Raw genomic sequence first — 15890 nt, 5'->3', positions numbered from 1 at the left:
TGCCCCTATATACAAGAATATAACCACTATAATACTGCTCCTATATACAAGAATATAACTACTATAATATTGCTCCTATGTACAAGAATATAACTACTATAATACTGCTCCCTGTGTACAAGAATATAACTACTATAATACTGCTCCTATATACAAGAATATAACTACTATAATACTGCTCCTATGTACAAGAATATAACTACTATAATACTGCTCCTATATACAAGAATATAAATACCATAATACTGCTCCTATATACAAGAAAATAAGTTATATTCTTGTAAGTAGGAGCAGTGTTATAGTAGTTATATATTTATTTTACAAAGGAAGCAGTATTATAATAGTTAGAGAGTTTCATCAAAACCTGTGCAGAGGAAAAGTTGACCAGTTGTCCATAGCAACCAATCAGATCGCTTCTTTCAGTTTTGAAAAAGGAGGAGGGTCTCCAAGCGGATTCTTTGCACAAGGACCTGAGAACCTATAGCTACACTTTCGGGTTGCGTGCTTCAACAAGTTACTAGATATACATATTTGCTTGGAGTCGTGAACATTCCTGTCCTAGAATTCCTGGGTCTCCCAGAACATAGAAAGGCAAAAAAAAGTATTGACACCGAGCTGGAACATAAAACCTAAGTGATATGTTATGTAGTAAATAGGGGGTAAGCGGGCAGCCTGGTGCCCAGTAATGGTATATGGCAGAGCGGGGGTGGCGTGGATGGAGGTTGGGGGTTTCTGACTACCAATCAAAAATGCCCAAGGTGGAAAAGGTGTATATATCAACAAAAAGCGCCAAACCAGTGACGGAGTAAAAAAAAAAAAAAAAGCCTAACTGAAGATTCCCTTCCTTTGTATCATTAATACTTCACTTTTATTGATTTACTTATAAAAGATGTCTTATATTGTGCATTTAAAAATGCAGCAAACTCTTAAAATATGATCACTTTGTCTCCCCTACATGTTTCGTGGTGTCACCCACTTCCTCAGGGGTTTAGAGACAAATGTAGGGGAGACAAAGTGATCATATTTTAATCAGCAGCACAGTTCCCAAGTAGACGGCGTTCTGCAGACACTGTCAAGCATATACAATTTAACTCCGTATAGGAGTGTGCATTATTGGAATAGGGAGTTTGCTGCATCGGACATCTTTTATAAGTAAATCAATAAAAGTGAAGTTTTAATGATACAGAGGGAAAGAATTTTGATTTCTGACTACCAGACACTCTCTGAACATGTATGATCTCTACGCTCAGCAAAAAATTTCATGTTTTAAGAATCAACTTGTTTTATTGGTTTCCCCATCGGCAGATAAGTGTTTGCACGTAGCTCCGTACAACGGGACGTTCTCTGCCAAAATGTGGTGCAAAAAAGTTCAGTTTCTTAGGAACAGAAGCAAAACAAAACAAGCATCCAAAGTTATTGCAGTAACAATCACTTTATAAAGGTCAATGGGATAGCACTGTATATTGATTAGTGCAGTGGTTCTTGACCTGTGTTCGATCCAACCCTGGGGTTTCGGTGAGTCAGTCCCGGGAGTTCGGCGGGGGAGGTCGCAACAGGACAGGCAAACCAAGCAATTGCTTGGGGCCCCGAGCAGAGCCGGTGTTTGCCTGTCCTGTAGCGACGGGGCAATTCCCCCCATCACTAATAACTCCCTGCGGCCCCGCGTTAAGTTTAAAAACGCAGGGCCACCGGGACATAGCGCACGCCGGGACGTCACTGAAGTCCCGTGTGTGCGCCCATGGAAATGAAGGCGCCGAAGACCGGAGGATAGAGAAGGAGGAAGACGCGCGCTGGACAGCTTGGTAAGTGACCAGCAGCACGTCATCTTTGGTGCTCCGACCACCGGTCCCGAGACCTACTGCTATAGCCGGAGCGGTGGTCGGAGCACTGAAGTGGGCAGTACACAGGCATACAGCCATACACTGTATATGACTGGAGGCTGTATGTCTGTGGGGGAACACTGCCTACATCAGTGGTCTTCAACCTGCGGACCTCCAGATGTTGCAAAACTACAAATCCGGTTGAAGACCACTGGCCTACATAATGTGGGGGAACACCGCCTGCCTAATGTGGGGGAACACTGCCTGCCTAATGTGGGGGGAACATTTCCTGCCTAATGTGGGGGGAACACTGCCTGCCTAATATGGGGGAACACTGCCAGCCTAATGTGGGGGAACACTGCCTGCCTAATGTGGGGGAACACTGCCTGCCTAATGTGGGGGAACACTGCCTGCCTAATGTGGGGAAACACTGCCTGCCTAATGTGGGGGAACACTGCCTGCCTAATGTGGGGGAACACTGCCTGCCTAATGTGGGGGAACGCTGCCTGCCTAATGTGGGGGAACACTGCCTGCCTAATGTGGGGGGAACATTGCCTGCCTAATGTGGGGGGAACACTGCCTGCCTAATATGGGGGAACACTGCCAGCCTAATGGGGGGGGAACACTGCCTGCCTAATGTGGGGGAACTCTGCCTGCTTAATGTGGGGGAACACTGCCTGCCTAATATGGGGGAACACTGCCAGCCTAATGTGGGGGGAACACTGCCTGCCTAATGTGGGGGAACTCTGCCTGCTTAATGTGGGGGAACACTGCCTGCCTAATGTGGGGGAACACTGCCTGCCTAATGTGGGGGAACACTGCCTGCCTAATGTGGGGGAACACTGCCTGCCTAATGTGGGGGAACACTGCCTGCCTAATGTGGGGGAACACTGCCTGCCTAATGTGGGGGAACACTGCCTGCCTAATGTGGGGGAACGCTGCCTGCCTAATGTGGGGGAACACTGCCTGCCTAATGTGGGGGGAACATTGCCTGCCTAATGTGGGGGGAACACTGCCTTCCTATTATGGGGGAACACTGCCAGCCTAATGTGGGGGGAACACTGCCTGCCTAATGTGGGGGAACTCTGCCTGCTTAATGTGGGGGAACACTGCCTGCCTAATATGGGGGAACACTGCCAGCCTAATGTGGGGGGAACACTGCCTGCCTAATGTGGGGGAACTCTGCCTGCTTAATGTGGGGGAACACTGCCTGCCTAATGTGGGGGAACACTGCCTGCCTAATGTGGGGGAACACCGCCTGCCTAATGTGGGGGAACACTGCCTGCCTAATGTGGGGGAACACTGCCATTGTTGTGAAAATGACATGAGAGTGGCACTTGCCAAGGTAAAGCCGCGCATTTCTGAACTGGTCTCTGAAAGACAACAGCAGAAGTCACACTGATTTGTAGTAAATATTCATTATGTTTTTGTGTGAAAATCATGTTTTAATGATTTTGTTCTTAATGGTTTTGTTCATTTTGTGCACCTATGTATAAATATGTACTTAGATATATACCTCCTATGTTTTGAATTTGAAAATTCAAAAATTTGCCCCTCCCCCCGCCGGATCCGGCACCCGTATGTCCAAAACGTGGTGTGAATGCACCCTAACTTTCTGGCACTAGTTTTCCACGGTAGTACCCCTTTAACTAAAACTGTATAATATTCGCTAGAGGAGACCAATCTTCCTGTGCCTTTCTTGAGTTTGATAATTTCTTGGTTCTTCACAGATCATGAAAGCCTTCTATAATGAGACGTACATCCATCGCTACGGGACCCCCATGTCTTCTTCCATGCTCACTTCGCTGTGGTCGCTCTCTGTGGCCATCTTCTCCGTCGGTGGAATGTTTGGATCTCTCTCTGTCGGATTACTTGCAAACCGCTTTGGCAGGTTAGTGCGTGATGCTGTTACTGGGAGAGTCATGATTAGTGATGAGCGGTAGGGGCCATATTCAAATTCGCAATATTTTGTGAATATATTGACGATTTTTCGTCCTATGTTTGCGAAATACGCATATTCGCTATGTTCACATTTTTTTCCATGTGAAAATTCGTATGAAAAATTTGCATAACATTCTTATAAAAATAATGAATATTCGTCATTACGAATATATAGCACTATATTCAAAACGTTTGCGAAATTGCGAAGTGCTGATAGTCATGATGAGTTTATGTTCAGTATTTATGGTTTCCGGAGTAACGGTAGTAATATTTTGTATATGCGTGACATTTTGTTCAACAAAATCAAATGATTCAGTAAATCAGTAAAAACGGCAAACACACTCTTTAAAGGGAAACTCTGGTACTGAACTTTTTATCCCCTGACAGCAGGGACCCCTCGTAATATCCTATACGGTGCCCCAGCTCTCCTTATGTGCAGTGGTCGACACACCCCCTCCATCCGTCCCTATGTTTCTCCGGCCATCAATAGAGATGCATGGAGGGGGGGGGTTTTGACCACTGTCCCATTACCACTCATCGCTTCTCGGCCTTTTGGCTAAGATCAAGTGTAGTATCTGTTCTTATCAGTTTCATGCTGGTGGAGAAGTCCCACCGATGTGGGGCTGGTGGGGATGCATGCTGCATGGAGGAGGCAGGTGTACCGGGGCGTTTCAGGGCTGGTTCTGAGGAATCAGCTCGATGGCTGTCCTAATGTGAGCTGTTTCCCCCGGATCTTGCCATGAGGTTGGGGGGTGTAGAGCCGAGGTACTTCTGTGCCTCGGGGAGTGGTGGCCCTGAGGTGCCGAAACTCACTGGGTGTTATAACTTACTGAGTGGAAGCACTGCACCATTAACTCTTCACCTTGGGCACTCACCCTTGGTTTCCCGGCCTTCTGGCTAGGATCGGGGAAATTTTTATAGATCTGGCCGGATGACCGGGCAGTATATCTGCACTCATCCACTTATTTATTATTTATGTGTCTGTTTTTGTACACAGGATTGTCAGGATGCGGTAGCCCTTCTGGGTGTCCCTCCTGGCGGTCTAGGGGAGGTGTGTGTGGCCATTCGGTTCCTCACCTCCCTGCAACCCCTGGGCATCTTGGCTTTGGCCGAGATGCCATCAGTATACCGGCTCCTCGGCTGATACCTTGGATAACGCCTGGGTTGAAGCCAGGTGCATTTTCGTCCCCTTAGTAACTTCGGCGAAAAGGGGCATCGAACCTAAATCCTTGCAGGTGCCTTTTGGCCCAGAGGTGAAGGGTAGGTTTTTTGAGGGGCCTCTCTCCTGTTGGAGAAGGGCTTAGCGATAGACCGCATCCTTTGTGCACGTTTTTTTAGTGTGACACGTTTGCACTTTTTCTTGCACTTTGGGTGATAGAGAGCACGCGCCTCAGCTCTTAATTACCACTCAGTAAGGAGAGCTGGTGTGCCGGACAGGAGATCGCCGGTGGTCCCAGTAGTTGGACACCCCACCATCAGACACTTATCCCCTACATACATAGTGACATAAACAGCTTTAGTTCCAGTATATTGCAGAATACTTTAAAGGATTACTCCACTGGAAAACTATTTTTTTTTAATCAACTGGCTCAAAAAAGTTAAACAGATTTGTAAATTACTTCTATTTAAAAATCTTAATCCTATCAGCTGCTGTATACTACAGAAGTTCTTTTGTTATTGAGTTTCCTTTCTGTCTGACCACAGTGCTCTCTGCTGACACCTCTGTCCATGTCAGGAACTGTCCAGAGTCGGATAGGTTTGCAATGGGGATTTGCTCCTACTCTGGACAGTTCCTGACATGGACAGTGGTGTCAGCAGAGAGCACTGTGGTCAGACAGAAAATAAATTCAAAAAGAAAAGAACTTCCTGTGGTGCATACAGCAGCTGATAAGTACTGGAAGGATTAAGATTTTTAAATAGAAGTAATTTACAAATCTGTTTAACTTTCTGGCACCAGTTAAAAAAAAAAAAAAAAAAAAAAATTTCCAGTGGAGTACCCCCTTTAAGGCCATCTTCTGTCCTATAGTATTGTTCAATGGTGTGATGCCCATTGACCCCTTTCCCAGGCATAACATGACCAGGTCCAGTACTATTAGATTGTAATGCATTTTAGTGTCTACAACAAAATAATATAAGGAACTCCAGTACCACTAGACCACAAAACATTTTAATGGGGTACTCCCGTGCAAAACTTTTTTTTTTTTTTTTAATTAACTGGTGCCAGAAAGTTAAACAGATTTGTAAATCACTTCTATTAAAAAATCTTAATCCTTCCAGTACTTTTTAGGGGCTGTATACTAAAAATAAATCCAAAAAAAGAAATGCATTTCCTCTGATGTCACGACCACAGTGCTCTCTGCTGACCTCTGCTGTCCATTTTAGGAACTGTCCAGAGAAGGAGAAAATCCCCATAGCAAACATATGCTGCTCTGGACAGTTCCTAACATTGACAGCAGAGGTCCGCAGAGAGCACTGTGGTCATGACATCAGAGGAAATGCATTTCTTTTTTTGGATTTCTCTTTAGTATACAGCCCCTAAAAAGTACTGGAAGGATTAAGATTGTTTAATAGAAGTGATTTACAAATCTGTTTAACTTTCTGGCACCAGTTGATTTAAAAAAAAAAAAAGTTTTCCACTGGAGTTCCCCTTTAAAGCCACTAGACCCACTGCTCATTTTTATGGCATGACTAGATCCAGTAATAGAATACTGATACATCTGATCAAATTCTCTTTACCAGGAGGAATGCGATGCTTCTGACCAACGTTGCGGCTCTGGTGGGAGGAGCGTTAATGGCTCTTGCCAAGGTTGCTTGGTCCTTCGAGATGGTTATTATTGGAAGATTTATTATTGGACTTTACTCCGGAACCTGCACTGGTCTTGTACCCATGTACATTGGAGAGCTGTCACCCACTGCTTACCGAGGAGCTCTAGGGACCTTGAACCAGCTTGGCATCGTAATAGGAATATTAATAGCACAGGTTTGTGGATGAACAACAAACTGCTATAAAGTGCCGCTACCACCACATACAATGCAAAAAAAATTATTATACTTTATACTGTACGGGATTGTAATGAGCAGTAGATAAATACCACCATACAATGCTCAGATAAGACCATCACATCAGTTCCATACATCACATAAAGGGGTACTCCGGTGGAAAACTATTTTTTTTTTTTTTTTTTAATCAACTGGTGCCAGAAAGTTAAACAGATTTGTAAATTACTTCTATTAAAAAATCTCAATCCTTCCAGAACTTATTAGCTGCTGAATACTACAGAGGAAATTATTTTCTTTTTGGAACACAGAGCTCTCTGCTGACATCACGAGCACAGTGCTCTCTGCTGACATCTCTGTCCATTTTAGGAACTGTCCAGAGCAGCATATGTTTGCTATGGGGATTTTCTCCTACTCTGGACAGTTCTTAAAATGGACAGAGATGTCAGCAGAGAGCACTGTGCTCGTGATGTCCGCAGAGAGCTCTGTGTTCCAAAAAGAAAAGAATTTCCTCTGTAGTATTCAGCACCTAATAAGTTCTGGAAGGATTAAGATTTTTTTTAATAGAAGTAATTTACAAATCTGTTTAACTTTCTGGCACCAGTTGATTAAAAAAAAATAAAAATAAATAAAAAACGTTTTTTACCGGAGTACCGGAGGGGAACTCCGCTGAAATTTTTTTTTAAAGAAAAAAAAAACTGGTGCCAGGAAGTTAAACAGATTCTTAAATTACTTCTATTTAAAAATCTTAATCCTTCCAGTATTTATCAGCTGTTATATGCCCTTCAGGAAGTTCTTTTCTTTTTGAATTTCCTTTCTGTCTGACCACAGTGCTCTCTGCTGACACCTCTGTCCATTTTAGGAACTGTCCAGAGTAGGAGCAAATCCCCATAGCAAACCTCCCTGACATGGATAGAGGTGTCGGCAGAGAGCACTATGGTCAGACAGAAAGGAAATCCAAAAAGAAAATAAATTCCTGTGGATCATAAAGCAGCTGATAAGTACTGGAAGGATTAAGATTTTTGAATAGAAGTCATTTACAAATCTGTTTAACTTTCTGGCACCTTGATTTAAAAAAAAAAAAAATGTTTTCCAGTAGAGTACCCCTTTAATCTAAAAAAGAGTTATACAGAGTTATAAAGAGTTTTAAAACATTAGGTAAAACTACTACCGAAAAGGACTTGGGCGTACTGGTGCACCGTAAACTCAACTTTATTGATCAGTGCCAGGCAGCTGCTGCTAATGCTAATAAAGTTGTGGGGTGTATCAGGAGAGGCATTGAGGCTTGTGACATGGAGATAGTTTTGCCTCTGTATAAATCACTAGTTATACACAATGGTAGTAGACACAAAGCATCCTGCACTCACCGTTGAGTAATGGACTTGACGCTCCTAGATGGAGGATACCGGTGGATCAGGTCTCAGAACATCCGTGGGCGCTAGAGCGCCCACGGATGTTCTGAGACCTGATCTACCGGTGTCCTCCATGTAGGAGCGTCAAGTCCATTACTCAACGGTGAGTGCAGGATGCTTTGTGTCTACTACCATTGTGTATTATTAAAGTGTACCTGTATGCCCTCGGTCCTGGAAGGGTTAAAGTGTACCTGTCATCAACAAAAACTTTTTATATAATGTAGATAATACCATTATATGTATATTTGTAATATACATTGATCAAAAAATTTGTATATTTTTGACCCTGCAGCTATTGCCTGTGTGTCTCTATGAGGAGACCAAATACAGGAAGTGAGGGTGGACAAGCAGGGCTCTGTACACTAAGAAAAAGCAGGACAGTGTGCACTGAGGCTCTATAACAGGCTTCCGGCTCATACATCAGAATGATTGGCAAGCCAGGAGTCTGCACAGATCCCTGCTTGTCCCACCCTCACTTCCTGTTTTTGGACTCCTCATAAAGACACTCAGACAATAGCTGCAGGGACAGTATTTTTCACCCAAAAAATATACACAATTTTTAACCAATGTATATTACAAATATACATATAATGGTATTATCTATATTATATAAAAAGTTTTTGTTGATGACAGGTACACTTTAAAGTCTGCTCTCATTCGTACTTCCTAGCACCGCCGCTTGACTCTATAAATGTGTCGGTACTAGAGATGAGCGAACTTACAGTAAATTCGATTCGTCACAAACTTCTCGGCTCGGCAGTTGATGACTTTTCCTGCATAAATTTGTTCAGCTTTCAGGTGCTCCGGTGGACTGGAAAAGGTGGATACAGTCCTAGGAGAATCTTTCCTAGGAATGTAAGCACCTTTTCCAGCCCACCGGAGCACCTGAAGGCTGAACTAATTTACGCAGGATAAGTCATCAACTGCCGAGCCGAGAAGTTTGTGACGAATCGAATTTACTGTAAGTTCGCTCATCTCTAGTCGGTACCTTTAAAGGGGTACCCCGTCCCTAGACATCTTATCCCCTATCCAAAGAATAGGGGATAAGATGCCTGATCGCGGGGGTCCCGCTGCTGGGGACCCCCGGGATCTACCTTGCAGCACTCACTTTTAACGGCTTCCGGAACCGCTGGAGGTCCTCAGGCTGAGTCCATCTCGACCACGAGGATGGAGCATAATGACTTCACGGCTCCGCCCCCGTGTGACATCACGCTCCGCCCCCTCAATGCAAGTCTATTGAAGGGGCATGACTATGCTCCGTCTCCGTGATCGCCAGTAATCAGACCCGGAGTGAACACGCTCCGGGGACTGATTCTAACGGGGTGCGGCATGGAAGATCACGGGGGTCCCCAGCGGCGGGATCCCCGGTATCAGGCATTTTATCCCCTATCCTTTGGATAGGGGATAAGATGTCTTAGCGCCGGAGTACCCCTTTAACTCGCGAAGAGACAGTCCGTGTATCTATGATAGCTCGATATGGAGAGTTGGTGGTGCCATCCTGAATTCCTTTGTGGCCACGTATAAATCACTAGTCAGACCACATATGGAGTATTGTGTCCAATTTTGGGGAACCTGTATATAAGAAGGATGTGGCTGAACTGGAAAGCGTGGAAAGGAGGGCGACAGAGATAATAATGGTATGGGGGGGGGGGATTACAGGACCAAGACAGGTTATCACTTGGGGTTATTTAGTTTGGATAGAAGACGTCTTAGAGACGATCTGATCACAATGTACAAATATATGAACGGACAGTACAGAGATCTTTTTCTGGATCAACACAGTAGAGTTATACGTTTTTATAACCTTATGAACTATAAGACTATGATTTGGGACATGGAATGTGTGTTATCTATAAAATAATGTAAATCCTTACTGATTCTTCTTCTCTTTTAGATTTTTGGTCTGGAAGTGATCCTGGGGTCGGTTACTTTCTGGCCTCTCTTGTTGGGGATCACAGTTTTCCTGTCAATCATCCAGTGTGCACTGCTGCCGTTCTGTGTAGAAAGTCCCCGATATCTACTTATTATGAAGAACGAGCCAGAAAAGGCTGAGATCAGTGAGTATCATCAGATTACCAATGGTTGTAGTACTGCCAGGAGTAATAATAGTACTTGTAGTAGACCTGATATTCTGCCTACTTAAAGGGGTACTCCGCTGTTCAGCGTTTGGAACATCATAGCCCCGCCCCCTCATGATGTCACGCCCCTCATGTCACACCCCGCCCCCTCAATGCAAGTCTATGGGAGGGGGCGTGACGGACGTCACGCCCCCTCCCATAGACGTGCATTGAGGGGGCGGGGCGTGATATCATGGGGGAGGGGCTATGATTTCACGAGCTCCCGGCGCCAGCTCCAGCGTTCGGAACAGTTTGTTCCAAACACTGAGCAGCGGAGTACCCCTCTAATGAGTGGACAGTGTTTGGGTGGATCAAGTTGTATATGCTTGGAGTCTTCTTACCCATAGTGTTGCCCCATTAATTTGCTCCATCCTTTTTGGGCAGTGAAGGGTTCTATCTTATAAAAGTTGACCCCTCCTAATTCATTGGCACTGTTACTCTAAGCCCAAAATGATCTCATAGTCCACATCTTCATGAATCCAGGTTCAGTCTATAGACAAAAGCCCACTTATTATGCTTTATGTAAGTAATGTGTGGTGGCCAGAGTGCTCATGGGGGGGGGGGGGGGGGGGGTCTCTGTGCATCCTTCTGCACAGACAAAAATAACAAATTACCAATTCGCCCCCTCCCATAGACATGAAAGGAGGGGTTGTGGCGTGACATCACGAGGGGGGCATGGCCATGACATCACGTCTCGGAGGCAGCGCCTGGCACAGAATTCCACGGGCTGCACCGAGATCACGGGGGGTCCCAGCGATGGGACCCCTGAGATTAGGCATCTAAGATGTCTAAGGCCGGAATACCCTTTAAAGGAACTACAATTTATAATACTTTGAATATAGAATGACATATCCTAAGCCAAAGTAAGACCAGGTATAACAGAGAAGACATCAAACCTGGTGTAGACATCACCCACAAAGCTCTTGAACCCTGGTGCAAACACTGATGATATACAAGTGTGGTATGGCGGGGTGTGAGGCGCAGGGCAGGTGTAATTACCCTAGGGGCAGATGGCATTAACCTCTTGTGTTCGTGACGCCAGGGCGTGGTTTATCCTTAACCACCTGATGGTATACCGCTGGATCCTGGGCTAGGCAAGGGGGTAATGAAGACACCGATGCCAAGTTACGGACAGTTGTTACAGTCTATGCAGTACAGCCAGGGCCCAATGAGCTGACCAGTGACACAGAGAACTCGCAGGTTTGCTGAGACTTGTAGTTGGACTGGAGAATTTAGTGCAGGCCACACTGGGTAGAGAGATGACTTGACTTGACTGACAGGACGGTGACTTTATCTTACTTGCACTTGACTTTAGGCCTCCACTACTCTGGACACACTCACTAGGCACAACTGCACTGGAGAAGCTAACTCCACCCAGGGCTTATATGGGGGAGACTAGCAGGGAGCCCATAGGTCACTCTGGGGGGTCAGCTGGTCACTGTTACCTCCTGGGAAAACAATCACATGGTACATTTTATTAAAAGTATAACCATCTTTTAATATCCAACATATATGCAAATGGGGAAACAACTACCGGGGGCCCTGGGGACACTGCCGGACAGGGAAGGAAAGGCAACACCATCCCGTACTGGGCGACCACACGTGATAACATCATTATGGATTAGGAAGACTTGTTGATCCAATGGGATATAGCAATATATCAATGTACACAAGTCAGTGGACATTCAATGTAATTCTGAGCTTTTTTAAATGTTACTACAGAGCCCTAAATCCCCAGTAGGAGGCCCACAACTGCTACCTGTGCACCCTCATTAGCTATTGTATCTGGAAATACTGGATTTCTTAGGTCTGTCTATAAAAGAGAAGTACATTCAGATCTCGGCAGAGGAATGGGGGAAACAGATGTCTTCTACTAGAAGGTGCCCATTTATTAGTAGTAAAATAGGCTTGGCGTGTATATAGCAGCAGGTAGATTGGTGGCCCTATGTCAGTAAATGGGTGTAGATGTGGCTTTATTAAGCATTAAAGGGGTATTCCAGTGAAAAAACTATTTGGATCCAAAAAGTTAAACAGATTTGTAAATAACTTTTATTAAAAAATATTTATCCTGACAGTACTTATCAGCTGCTGAAGTTGAGTTGTTCTTTTCTGTTTGACAACATTGCTCTCTGCTGACACCTCTGTGCATGACAGGAACTGTCCAGAGCAGCATATGTTTGCTATGGGGGTTTGCTCCTACACTGGGCAGTTCCTGACATGGACAGAGGTGTCAGCAGAGAGCACTGTGGTCCAACAGAGGAGAACAACTCAACTTAAGCAGCTGATAAGTACTGGTAGGATTAAGATTTGTTAATAGAAGTAATTTACAAATTTGTTTAACTTTCTGGAGCCAGTTGATATGAAAAAAAAATCTTTTTCACTGGAATACCCCTTTAATACTTGTTAGTAGTAAACCAGTGTATATGTGAGGTGGCACCATGTCGACAGACACCCATCTCCCTCGCTTTTTAATATGAGATCTTTGCTGAAGACAACCCGCCCGGCAATAAATTGACTTGACTTTAAATGAATTTTACACAAACTTTTAAGAAACTTTCTTAATAGTTTTTTTATCCTGCCTTACATAACTTTCATTATATGAATTTAGTCCTAAAGAGACTTCGAGGAACTGAGGATGTGGCCTCTGACCTTGAAGAGATGAAGGAAGAAGGTCGGCGCATGGCTCAGGAGAAACCGGTGTCCTTCCTAGAACTGTTCCGCGCCAAACAGTTCCGGCAGCCTATTTTTATCGCCATCGTTCTGCAGCTTTCCCAGCAGCTATCTGGCATCAATGCAGTAAGTAGCCTCATCTTCTGTTTTTTTTATTTTACATATTGACTTTTTAGTGATTTATCTTTTGTTTTTTGTTTTGTTTTTTTCCTTGCAGGTCTTTTACTATTCTACAAGTATCTTCAAGGATGCAAATGTCCCTAATCCTATCGGCGCAACTATCGGCGCTGGTGTTGTAAATGTTGTTTTCACGGTAGTATCGGTAAGTGTCGGTGTCGTCGTACGACCGTAATGCCAATGTCTCTACCTCCATGATTACTTGTCAATGAGTCTTGCCATAGTTTTAATCAATGCATTTGGAAATCTTTAGAGCCTTTTAGTTTTTTACATTTTGTTTTGCCTTTTGCTAAAACAAAAAAATTAAAATGTCCCCATTATTATTATTTTGCCCTCATAATGACAAAGTGATGGCAGAATGTTAGAAATGCATGGGGAGAGGCGGGGCCCAGTACAGGAGATTGTGGGGGACCCCCACTAACCCCCCCCCCCCCCCCCCCAACCGTGATTAAACACTTATCTGGCAGATAGGGGATAAGTTGTCTACCACTGCAGATCTCCTTTAAAATATATGAAGTCACATTAATATTATTCTTGTCTCTTTTAGCTCTTGATCGTGGAACGTGCCGGGCGTCGGACTCTGCATCTCACCGGTCTTGGTGGAATGGCGGTGTTTGCACTCATCATGACAATTGCCCTAAAACTAGAGGTAAGAACGTGATCCTGCTCCTCCTTCTGTTAGCTTTCCAGGTTTAAAGGGGTACTCTGGCCCTAAGACATCTTATCCCCTATCTAAAGAATAGGGGATAAGATGTCTGACCGTGGCGGTCCTGCCACTGGGGACCCCCGCAATCTTGCATTTGGCACCCACCTCTTTTGAGCTGCACGCCGCGCTGCCAGCTCACAAACTGCAGGGTGCCGAGACGTCACGACTCGGCACCCGTGTGACGTCACACCTTTCCCCCGCTATGCAAGTCTATGGGAGGGGGTGTGACGATAGACCCGTGACCACCAGCTATCATCAGTTGCTGGGGGCCGCCACTAATAGCAGCCAACCATTAACCCTTTAGATCAGCTTTGACGGTGGCGTCTGAAGGTAGCTTTAAACCATCCCTCGTGGTCTGTCCCCCCCCCCCCCCCCGACAGCAAGCTCGCAGGGGGGTGATCAACAGTGGAGGTAGCTGGAGGGCTTACCTCTCCTTCCTGCCCATCCAGGGCTTTGCGTTTGATAGAGCTTCGCTGCACCAGGCTCTACCAAAGGATTGCAGAGCACACAGATCAATAAAGTTCTATGGAACTTCTGTATAAGGAATCTAATGATTCCTCCTAAAAGTCCCCTAAGGAAACAATAAAGTGTGAAAAAAAAGTTCAATAAAGGTCTTAAAAAATTAACCCCTTCCATATTATAAGTTCAAATCACCCCTCTTTTCCCATTTTCCATATAAAAAACATGTAAACATAATAAACATATTAGGTATCCCAGTGTGCGTAATTGTGTAAACTATTAAAATATAATATTATTAATCCCCTACGGGAAATGGCGTAAAAGTAAAAAAAATAACAAACCCCAGAATTGCGTTTTTTTTTAAATTATGTCCCCCTGATGTGCAATGGCATAGTATTTTATTAATTTTTTTTTTTTTTTTTTTTTTTTTTTGGGGGGGGGGGGGGGGGGGGGGCAGCATTTCACTCCTGGACCCAGACAGCACAATGTCTTGCACTCCCCTGAATACCACTATACAATGCTTACATAATACTATTTACCATACAATGCTCATCTAATAACACTTTAATATGTTTACATAATACCGTCATACAGTGCTAGTATAATACCACCATACAGTGCTTACGTTTCACAGCCATATGTTGTTCAACTAATACCGACATACAATGCTTATATAAGATTGCCACACAGTGCTTAACTTAGATTGATATACAATGCTCAGATAATACCGCCATACAGTGCTCAACAAATACCAGCTTATAATGCATACAGAATACCAACATGCAATGCGTAATTATAACAGTGCCCAAAAAACAACCCCATAAAGGGCATGAATATTATCAGCATATATGGTATGCATATAGAACCACCAACAGTCCTACAACTCTAGTCTAATGCATCGTCCGAAAGGTGACGGGAGCCGCTAGAGTCCTGTATAGAAGGGCAGTGATAACGTCTTTATCTTTCATTCTGTTTCAGATGCAAGCTGAGGCATGGCGGTATGTCAGCATCGTGGCCATCTTCGGGTTTGTGGCTTTGTTTGAGATCGGACCAGGACCCATCCCTTGGTTCATCGTTGCCGAGTTCTTCAGTCAAGGTCCTCGACCAGCAGCCATGGCTGTGTCTTCATGTTGCAACTGGACGGCAAACTTTCTAGTGGGCATGTTGTTCCCCTATGCAGCAGTAAGTTGGAGAGGTTCTATGGGGGAAGGAGGTTTTGGGGCAAGAAGTGTATGTACAACAGCTAATGTGTGGGGGGTCCTGTTGCTTGTTTTGGATTGTGGCCCAATACAAAGTTACACCTCTGGTCCAGAGAATCTCTTTAGTCCCTTTCAGACTCACCTGTCATATGCTACAAAAAAAAGAAAAAAAAAGTTACTTAGTACCTAATTCTGTCCATGTACATGTAATTTTTATGCCTCCATCACCTATTTTACTATAAAAATCCCTCTTTTCATTAGCTCACAGAGTTAGAAATCCCCTCAGGTTAAGGGGATGTGTGCCTCCTTGTGGAGGTGGGAGATGATTGGTGTGTGGTGGGAGGCGATTGGTGTCTGGTGGAGGTTATTGGTGTGTGGTGGGAGATGATTGG

At 44.5% G+C, this 15890-nt stretch overlaps 1 protein-coding gene and 1 pseudogene across 1 annotated transcript; both read left to right on the top strand.

Annotated features, from left to right (window-relative positions):
• Positions 1–3550: 3550 nt before the first annotated feature.
• Positions 3551–15672, top strand: LOC130330934 (solute carrier family 2, facilitated glucose transporter member 3-like; the record flags this gene model as incomplete). Its single annotated transcript, XM_056553634.1, has 7 exons — positions 3551–3711; positions 6501–6741; positions 10065–10227; positions 12896–13083; positions 13175–13279; positions 13682–13783; positions 15278–15672. Coding segments are annotated over 7 exons (1355 nt in total), but the record flags the coding sequence as incomplete, so codon positions are not given.
• Positions 4298–4400, top strand: LOC130330935 (U2 spliceosomal RNA; annotated as a pseudogene).
• Positions 15673–15890: the final 218 nt, after the last annotated feature.

Source organism: Hyla sarda, unplaced genomic scaffold (assembly GCF_029499605.1).
Source record: "Hyla sarda isolate aHylSar1 unplaced genomic scaffold, aHylSar1.hap1 scaffold_3433, whole genome shotgun sequence".
Taxonomy (NCBI): Eukaryota; Metazoa; Chordata; class Amphibia; order Anura; family Hylidae; genus Hyla; species Hyla sarda.
Note: the sequence above shows the minus strand (reverse complement) of the source record. Positions and strands in the feature narration are given on the sequence as shown.